The 10,086-nt window shown below is 45.7% G+C and overlaps 1 protein-coding gene across 3 annotated transcripts in view; it reads left to right on the top strand.

The window, feature by feature from the left end:
- Positions 1 to 5,537: 5,537 nt before the first annotated feature.
- DDX19B (DEAD-box helicase 19B) overlaps positions 5,538 to 10,086 on the top strand; it is a 36,834-nt gene continuing 32,285 nt past the window's right edge. Inside the window, exon 1 of one of the 3 annotated variants that reach the window (XM_006152649.3) lies at positions 5,538 to 5,609. In XM_006152649.3, the coding sequence (XP_006152711.1) occupies positions 5,538 to 5,609 (72 nt within the window). Of the gene's footprint in view, positions 5,610 to 9,041; positions 9,232 to 10,086 lie in introns of those variants that run through there. The other 2 variants (XM_006152650.3, XM_027773509.1) reach the window with 2 other exon arrangements.

The following is a 10,086-nucleotide window of genomic DNA, read 5'->3' on the forward strand; positions in this document are numbered from 1 at the left end:
GTGTTTCTCTGTCTTCGTCAAGTGCAGGTGGCTATGGCAAAAACCTAAACAAAAATTTCAGATTTTTCATTAAAAATGGAAAAAGGTTTATTTCATTTAAATACGTAACTCCGTGTTGTATCAGGTCAGCTAGCACTTTCTTTTTACAGATGAGGGACTTAACCTTGCCCAGGTACTTAGTGATGAGTACATTGTAGAGCCAGAATTCCAAACCCCTTTCTATTACCTCCAAAGCCCTGGCTCTTAGCCACCGCACTGTCACCCACATCATCTGAGATGACCAAATCCACAGGTATAAAATTGTGCTGATCGTAACTCAGTTTCAGACATGGCAGAAAAATAACTATGTTTTCTATGTAAAAGAGCACCTTAACACAAATGGAAAGCCAAGCTCAAGAATCTATGAGAAGAAATCATTTGAATAAACTTCCCAGTTCACAGGAACTCATCATCATCATTGGTGGAGCACTCAGTACGCAGTAGGCAATGGTACAAGTTTTCTTGTTTGCCCCAGAGCGCTCATGTGATCGTGGGGGTGGGAGGCAACAAAGACAGGGAAAAGTGGAGAATGCAGGGCTTCTCCACAGTCCTTTCTCCACTTCTCCCTCCTCTCAGGATTTTAGGTGCATGTGGGCATACCCTCTCACCACCACCCAGTGTGTGTTGGTCAATCTGCCAGGTTGAGGACTCGAACCACACAGTTGGCCATGTGGGATTCAGAGCCTTAACTATTAGACCGTGGGTTGGCCCAGCTCTTTTTTTTTTTTTTGGTACATTTATTATTTTTTTCCAATGAATGAGAGAGACAGAGAAACATCAACCCTAATAGGGTCTTAATGCTGCAATCTGTTACCAGCTTCAGCCAACACAAAATTATGGCTTTGGTGTGCAGGCCTACATAGGATCCCCTCCAGTTTGGTCATGATTCTAGAACCTTCCAGTGTGGGTCAGCCCTGAAGAATGTTGTGTTTACTGCCATAGCACTGTCTCCACCCCGATCCAAGCTTTTGGTCTTCACAACAACCTATGAGTTAATTTAGAATCTACATTTAACAAAGGAAAGCGAGCCAGAGAGTTTAATTCACACAGCTTAGACAAAAACAAGAGAGACAAGTGTTTATTCGGAAACACATGGGCTCCAGGTAACATATATGGAGCAAAAGCAATGTGAAGACGAGGTCAGACTTCTGTGCTACCACAATCACTATGGAAGGCTGAAAGGTATGGAGAACTTGAGCTTTCAGATAGTAGTACCCTGGTCACTGCTCTACTGCCGGAGTTGCTGTTTAGCTTGGCATCTTCTCTAATAAAATTATTAGAGACCAATTTTAAATTTTTGCTTTCAGGTCAGCTAGTAGCACAGTGGTTGAGGTGACTGGATCCCTTATGGCCAACTGCATGGTTCAAATCCCAGTTGAACCTTGGCTGCTTGAGAAAAATGAGCCAGGAGCAGGTGTGTGCTTCCCCAAAATCCTGAAAGAAGAAATGGAGGAGAAGGTATTGCTGCATGGCCATCCCTTATGGGGAGAGGGGGCTGCTTTCTCACTTTCCCTCTCTTTTTCTGTCTCTTTCCAGTGAGTGCAAGCGCCCTCTAGCAGATTTTTTTAAAAGTTGTTTTCTGGGGACCAGCAGGTGGCATGGTGGTTAAGGTGCTGGACACTCCCACGTGGCTGACCATGGTTCAAGTCCCAGACCTGATGGCTTGCTTTCTCACTTTCCTTCTTTCTCTCTCTCTCTCTAGTCTCTCTATGGTCACATTAAAAAATAAATGAATGAATATGTAAAATTAAATAACATAATTCTTTAAAAAAAAAAATAGTTGAGACCATCAGTTAGCGTAATGGCTATGTCACTGGACTCCCATGTAGTCGACCGCGGTTCGCGTGGACTCCCACAAGGCTGACTGTGGTTCAAGTCTTGGACCTGGCAGCTTGCTTTCTCTCTTTCTTACTTTCTGCCTCTTTCTCTGGTCAAAAGTAAAACAAATAATAATAATAAATAAAGTTAAATAAAATAATTCTTCCAAAAAAAGTTTTCTTATTCACTGAATGACTGGGTTAATATACCTTAAGAAAACTCATAATTGAGGTGGGACCAGCAGTTAGCGTAATGGCTATGTCACTAGACTCCCATGTAGTCGACCGCGGTTCAAGTCTTGGACCCGGCAGCTTAAACTCACGCCGGGTGCATGTGTGTGTGTGCCCAAGATCCCGAGAGGAGAATGGAGGAGAAAGGATTGTGGTGTGGCCATCCCCCCTGGGGGGTGATTTCTCGCTTTATATCTCTCTGTCTCTCTCTGTCTATCTGGCGAGCGTACACACCCTATAGCAAAAACCTCTCAAAAAAAAAATCATAATTGAGGTCTAAAATTCAGTTTTTTATAGTTTCCCAGCTTTCTGTGATAGTTTTCTTTTGTCATCATGCTAAAAAGAAGTCCATAATTTTTTTCCTAAAAGAATTGCTTATTTAATTAATTATTATTATTTTAATTTGCTATAGGACATGTGCATTCACCAAAGAGAGAGAGAAAGCAAGAAAGCAAGCCACCAGGTCCAGGACTCAAACCGTGGTCAGCCATGTGGGAGTCCAGCACCTTAATCAGCATGCCACTTGCCAGCCCCAGAAGTCTATCTTAATGTAATATGTAAATTGTGTATTTTAGGAAACTTCTGCCAAATTCTTAATTTATTTTGGGCTAAGCAAATAAGACTGTAGGTGGGTGTTAGTGCTGTACACGTGGCTTCTTTCCAGTGAACACTTGCTTAACTTCATCCTAGGGCATGAGCGCGGTAACGGAGGGGCTCAGGACAGCAGGTAGGTCCAGCTGCGGTGGTGCAGGCAGCATTTGCCTGTCACAGTGATTTTCAGACCGTGAGGTTGCTGCAGGCATCACCTAGGGTTTTTATTTTTAAGAGAAAGATTTTTTGCAATAGGACATGTGCCCTTGCCAGAGAGAGAGAAAAAGAAGTGAGAAATCATCCCCTTGGGGGGATGGCCTGCCACAATCCCTTCTCCATTCTCCTCCTGGGATTTTGGGCGTGTGTATGTTCGCATGTGTGCGTGCACATGTGCGGCATGGGTTTCAGGCCTCTAGGTCTGGGACTCAAACAACAGGTGGCCATGTGGGAATCTGGTGGTTTAATTACTGTGCCACCTGCTTGCCCCAGAATCATCTAGGATTTTTTTTTCCCCCCACAGGAAAATTTTGAGTTCATTAATCCTCTTATGAAAAATCTGCACAATCATCGCAGATAGTCATTGCAGAATCTTCACTCCTCTGACTGTTCTCCAACTCTCCCACTCACTGTTAGCCAGCACCAACATTGGCCTTTAAGTTCCTGACTTTCTTCATTCTGTTCTTGCGTTTCTTTTGCTGTTTTATTTTTTGACATCTTTTTCTTCTCATACAGGCCATGTCTTTAAGTCATGTTTGGGTTCAGCTTTTCTTTGCATAATCCAAAGAATCGTAAATCATGCCAAAGCCAGTTGTCTTGCCACCACCAAAATGGGTTCTGAAGCCAAATACAAAGATGACATCTTGTGTGGTCTTGTACATCTTCGCTAATGTTTCCTGAATTTCTGTCTTAGATATTGTTGCCTTCCCAGGGTGAAGGACATCAATGACCATTTGTTTCCTCTGAAGTAGTCGGTTAGTCATGAATTTCCCCGGTATGGATAGTTACTGTGTCATTCATGATGGTGGTATGCCTCATCTTGGATTTTAAAATTCAAATTCTAGGGGGCTGACAGGTAGCGTGGTGGTTAAGGGTGCTGAATTCCTACATGACCGAGTGTGGTTCAAGTCCCAGACCTGGTGGTTTGCTTTCTCACTTTCTCTATCTTTTTCCCTGTCTGGTCAAATAAAAATAAATAAAGTTAAATAATTTTTAAAAATTCAAATTCTAATTTAATGTGACTGTAATGGAGCCTGAAATTCTGATTTATTTATTTTTTTAAGAGTTAGCACTTTTTGGGACTAGCAGTTAGCATAATGGCTATGTCGCTGGACTTCCACATAGTCGACCGCGGTTCAAGTCCTGGACCGGGAAGCTTAAACTCACGCCGGGTGCATGTGCGTACGTGCCCAAGATCTCGAGAGGAGAATGGAGGAGAAGGGATTGCGGTGTGGCCATCCCCCCTGGGGGGTGGTTTCTCGCTTTCTATCTCTCTGTCGTTCTCTGTCTTTCTGGCGAGTGCACGTACCCTATAGCAAAAACCTCTCTCTCAAAAAAAAAAAGAGCACTTTTTAAATATAGACTTAATATTTTTTTTAGAATTATTTATTTGATTCCATTCACTATTATTATTGTTTTTAATTTGCTGAAGGGCATGTGTGCTCACCAGAGACAGAAGGAAAGTGAGAAACCAAGCCACCAGGCCTGGGATTTGAACCACAGTCAGGCATGCGGGAGTCCAGTACCTCCATCACCATGCCACTTCCTGGCCAAGATTCTGACCTTCTAATTAAGGCTCCTAGGGCCTAGATTAGAGCACGAGTGGCTGCACCTATTTGTTCACATGCCAAAAAAATTTTTAAATAATTATTTTATTTTACGTTATTTATTTATTTTTAATTTGACCAGAGAGGGACAGACGGAGAGAGAGAGAGAGAGAAACAGGGAAAATGAGAAAAGAAGCTGCCATGGGACAAGCAGGTGGCATGGTGGCTAAGGCACTGGACACTCCCACATGGCCGACCATGGTTCAAATCCCGGATCTGGTGGCTTTCTTTCTCACTCCCCCCGCCTCTGTCTCTCTGGTCAAATTTAAATAAATGAATGAATGAATAAAATTAAATAATTTCGAAGAAAAAGAAAGAAAAGAAGCTGTCAGGTCCAGGACTCAAACTATGGTTGGCCATGTAAGAGTACAGTGCCCCTAACCACCATGCCACCTGCTGGCCCCCACCTGCAAAAATTTTAAAATTTTATTTCTCTAAAGGTTGTACATTCTGCCTCTCTCTGTTTTTTTTTTTTTTTTTTTTAAGAGATTTTTGTTATAGGGCACATGTGCTTGCTAGAGAGACAGAGAGAGACGGACAGAAATTAACCCCCAGGGGTGATGGCTACGCCACAGTCCTTCTTCTCTATTCCCTTGGGATTTGGGTATGCATGCACACTCACCAGGAATGAGCTTGAAGTTGCTGGGTCTGGGAATCGAACTGCTGTCAACTACGTAAGGAGTCCAGTGATGTAACCACACCACCATCTGTTGGTTCCCATTTCTCCTCTCATTATGCACTCAGTAGGTGCCTACTACATGCTAGCCTCTCAGAGTCAACATTAGGGGATACAGACTCGGCCCAGCCCTCAAGAAGGCTCCAGTCTATCATGGGAACCAGCATTAGGTAAGAAACGGCAAGGCTCTGTTTCTGCAGAGGCGCCCTCTGCTGTAGGTCAGCCTGGTCTCTGAGTGCGCATGCCCGAGACCTGTCTGGTTCCTGCAGCTGATTGGCTGGGGCCTTGGCCAATGAGGCGCGGCCCCAGCGCGTCGGTCGGTCGGTCGGCCGGGCGGGCAGCCGTTGGAGCCGCGTTGCGATGGCCTGGGCGGCCGGCCGGGTTCGAGGCCGCACCCTGGGGCGGTTTCCACTTGCCCTGCCGGTGGGCGCAGTGAGTATCCGTGAGCGTGACATCGAAATCCTTTATGTTCACGTGTAGGCGTCTTCGTCGCCCCTACCCCCGTGGGAGGGGAGCGACCTGATAGCGTTAGCTAGTTTTTCGGAGTCCCTCCGAGGGCGGAGGAGGCCCAAGGCCTCAGCCGGGTGCTGTCGTAGACTCCTCGAACCCGAGGTGTGTATTTACAGTGATTTCAGAAGAAACCGAGGCTGCCTGAGGACACGTGGGAGTACATGCTGGAGGCCAAAGTGAAACCCAGGTGCTTGCATTCCCCTGCCGCTGCTCTCCCCGTCACGTTAGCGAGGTCCGGGCGTGGACAGGGACAGTCTGGAATCTTGATGCCCTTGTTTAACTTAACTTTTGGGGCCAGCAGCAGGTGTGCGGTTTGAGCCCGGGTGCCCTGACACTCTCCGCGCCTGTGCGTGTGGTACCCAGAATGGAGAAGGCATTACAGCTGGCCATGCCCCCAGGCGTGATTTCTCACTTTCCCTCTCTGCGTCTTTCACTTTTTGTTGAGCCCATGTGCCCTAAGGCAAAAATGTCTCAAAAAACAAACAAACAAAAAACAAAAAATACCCCAACTTATTGAAGTCTTGAAAAATAGCAACAAATTTAGGATAACTGCTGTCTTTGGGGATGAGTGTAGAGTCCTTCAATTGAATCAGATTTGTTTAAGCCTTATATTGGGAATCTTGGTAAGCTTACATTGTTTTGTTTTCTTATTTATTGGCCTGGAGGTGACATGATGGTTAAGGGCACTGGACTCCCCATGGTTGACTGGTTCGAGTCCCAGACCTGGTGGCTTGCTTTCTCACTTTCCTTCTCTCCCTTCCCTCTCTCTCTCTGTCCCTCTCTGGTCAAATTAAAAAAAAAAAAAAACAAAACATAAAGTTAAATAAAATCATTCTTAAAATAAAGAATTAATTTTAATTTGACAAGAGGGATAGAAGGTGAGAAAGCAAGCTGTCAGGTCTGGGACTTGAATCGTAATCAGTCATATGGGAGTCTAGCACCTTAACCACCACTACCTGGCGTCCCTGAAACACAATTTTAAATGGAAAACATGCACATGGAAAATAATTTCAGTGGATAAAATGTACACAGGAAAAAGGAAGTCTCCTAGCCCAACCTCCTAGAGTCCCTCACCAGAAGCCACAGTTTTGTGTGTATCTGTGTGTTTTCTTTAGTATATATAGGTGATTTTTTATGTTTGGAGACTTTTAAACACAAACCTGCACGCCAGGGCTTTTTAAAAAAAATAGTTTCTCATTTATTTGTATTTATTTATATTTTTGGAGAGGTTTTTGCTATAGGGTGTGTGTGCTTGCTGGAAAGAGACAGAGAGATAGAAAGTGAGAAATCACCCCCCAGAAGGGATGGCCACCTGCAATCCTCCCTCCTCCATTCTCCTCTCGGGATCTTGGGCACCCATGCACATGCGCCTGGCATGAGTTTAAGCCACCAGGTCTGGGACTTGAACCGCGGTCGACTACATGGGAGTTCAGTGACATAGCCATTACGCTAACTGCTGGTCCCTACTTGTATTTATTTATTCTTCAGTTTGACCAGAGAGAAACACAGAGAGAGAGAGGGACAGGGAGAGTGAGAGAGCAAGCTGTTAGGTCTGGGACTTGAACCATAGTCAGCCTTGTAGGAATCCAGTGTCACCACCACACCACTTGCTGACCCTGGGTGAGTTCATTTTTAATGTCATTAAATTTGTTTAGAAAATTTCTTAACCTCTTTTTAGCCCAGTGAAACGATGTATTAATACTTTTTCTGGCAAGATATTCACATGATTGCTTCTGACTTGAGGTATAGGCCATGCTTGCCCGGCTGTGTTTTCTTTTCTTGCACATCCTTACCTATTTGGTCCCTAAAACCAAAATTAACCTTCTAAAGATGCAAGATGCAAGAGAATAGAGTTATAGCAGAGTATTTCTTCAAACTGCTTTACCCTTATTCATAATGTTTTTATTCATACTCTTCACTCAGGTTCCACTTCAATCCTATCATTGCTTAAAAGTAACTTATTCTAGTGGAATATTGGCAAAATGCAAAATGGTGGGATTCTTTTCCAGATTGCAAGAAAATGCCTATGTTCTTTCTCGCGAAGTAACAAGGAGCGAGCAGTTCAGTTGATTCCATTTAGGGGAAAGCAAGTCTTAATCCTTATTTCACCTCCCTTAAACCCAACATATTTTTTCCTATAAAAAAGTGGTCAGCTCCACAGCCTAGTGGTTAAGGGAGCCAGATTCCACATGGCTGACCATGCGGATCCAATCCTGGCCCCAGCCGCTTGAGGAACACCAGGTGCTTCTGCATACCTCCGATTCCAGAGAAATGGAGAAATAGAGCAGGGATTGGGGCATGACCACATCCCATGGGGAAAATGCTTTCTCCCTCTCCCTCCCTGTGTGGTGACAGCTTGTGTTCTCTGGCAATTAGAAACAAAAATCTTGGGGCCACCAGGTGGCTTGGTGGTTAAGGTGTTGGACTCCCACATGGCTGATTGTGGTTGGAGTCCTGGACCTGGTGGCTTGCTTTCTTGCTTTCTCTTTCTCTCTCATGAATGCCTGTTCCCTATAGGAAAAAAAAGTTAAATAATAAATAAAATAATTTTTAAAAAGGGGGGGGCTGGCAGGTGGAGTGGTGGTTAAGGATGCTGGACTCCCACATGGCTAACCATGGTTCAAGTCCTGGACCTGGCAGCTTGCTTGCTCTCTCTCTCTCTCTCTCTTGCTCTCGCTCTACTTTTCTCTCTTGCTCTGTCTCTCTCTGCCCCTCTCTGTTCAAATTAAAATAGGTAAATAAAGTTAAATAATTAAAAAAATGACAATAATAGTGATAAATAAAATTAAGTACATAATTCTTTTTTAAAAAAATCTCCAATTAGACAGGCGTTGCACAGGTGGGCTGTGGCGCTAACCCAGACACCGCTAACTCCAATGTCCTGCGTTTGCACGTGAAGCTGCTCTATGCACCGCCCGCCCTTTTCTTCGACCTCCAATCTGTGTCTTGCCCGCCACAAACTCGCTCATCCCTGATGCTCGGGAAACTCTAGCATCTTCCTCGTTTTCAAAGCTAAATTCACCTAGGTAGTGTGGGACAAAGTTTTAGCCTGATGGGGGCGTTTGACAGGACTGATTGCCAATACCTGGACACCTGGAAAGTGGGAGGACCATCCACTGCGCGGGGCAGGCTGTGGCTCTTCGGTCATTTTCGAAACCTTCAGTCTGCGAGCATCTTTCCTCCGTGCTGGCGTGCTGCGGGAATGTGGCTTAGCGCTTTGGTTGGAGAGCCAGTGACGGAGCTTAGGCATTTTAAAAGAACGACCTCTGTTTGAGGGAGCGCGGGGCCTGAAGGCGACAGAAAAGGCGGTCTTAAGGGGCGCGGGTGCGACGTCACTGCGGCGCGCCGCTTCCGGTCCCCAGCACTTAGCGAATGACTTCTCCCTCGGTGGGACCTGAGCCGGGCTCGCAGCGACCCCCAAGTCCACAGTCGCGCCGTGCCAGCCCGCGAGTCGGCCAGCGTGAGCGGCCCACCCGCGCCTGGGACCATGGCCACCGACTCGTGGGCCCTGGCGGTGGACGAGCAGGAAGCGGCGGCCGAGTCGGTGAGTTGGCTTCAGCCGAGAAAGGGTCAGGGCACCAGTTTTAGCCAGGGACTTGATCCCTGCGAAATGACACGTCTAAGTTTGTGCGGACCGGGATGGGACGTAGTGGGGCGCCTGGGCTCCCACCCGGCGAGCACCCCGCCGCTTGACTGCCTTCCTGGAATCCGGATTGATCATAGATTGCAGTGTACCTCCTGGCTTGTGATCACCCTTTCAGGTGTCATTCTCCACCAGCACGTTCTGACTGTCAGAGGTCGGGACCGTGTCCCACTTGTACTCGGGTTCTTGTAGCTTGCTCCGCGATCATGAGTGACTCAGTACCTCTGGCAGTCAGTAATTCCTCTCCTCCTTGCTTGACTGTTCTCGCTGGGCCTGACCCACAGTAAGCACCATGTGTGTTAAATATTACTATGTAGAATTCATTTCTCCACCTAAACACTCAAGTTCAAAGTAGGGCTTTGTTTCTTTTTTTAAAAATAATTATTTTATTTATTTTATTTGCTTATTTATTTTAATTTGACCTGAGAGAGACAGAGAGAGAGAGAGAGAGAGAGAGAGAAAGCCACCAGGTCCGGGACTTGAACTGTGGTCGCCCATGTGGGAGTCCAGTGCCCTTAACCACCACACCACCTGCCAGCCCCTGCTTTTTTGTTTTTTGCCATAGTGCATGTGTGCTTGGCAGAGACAGAGAAGGGGAAAGTGAGAACCATACCCCAACCAGGATGACCACGCAGCAGTCCTTTCTCCTCCATTCTTTTTTCGTGATTTTGGGCACATATCCACAGCACCTAGTTTTTTTTTTTTTTTTTTTTTTTTTTTTAATCTACCCCAAGTACACCCACCTTTAACAAAAAT

Source organism: Tupaia chinensis, unplaced genomic scaffold (assembly GCF_000334495.1).
Source record: "Tupaia chinensis unplaced genomic scaffold, TupChi_1.0 Scaffold000355_1, whole genome shotgun sequence".
In the NCBI taxonomy this organism is placed as follows: domain Eukaryota; kingdom Metazoa; phylum Chordata; class Mammalia; order Scandentia; family Tupaiidae; genus Tupaia; species Tupaia belangeri.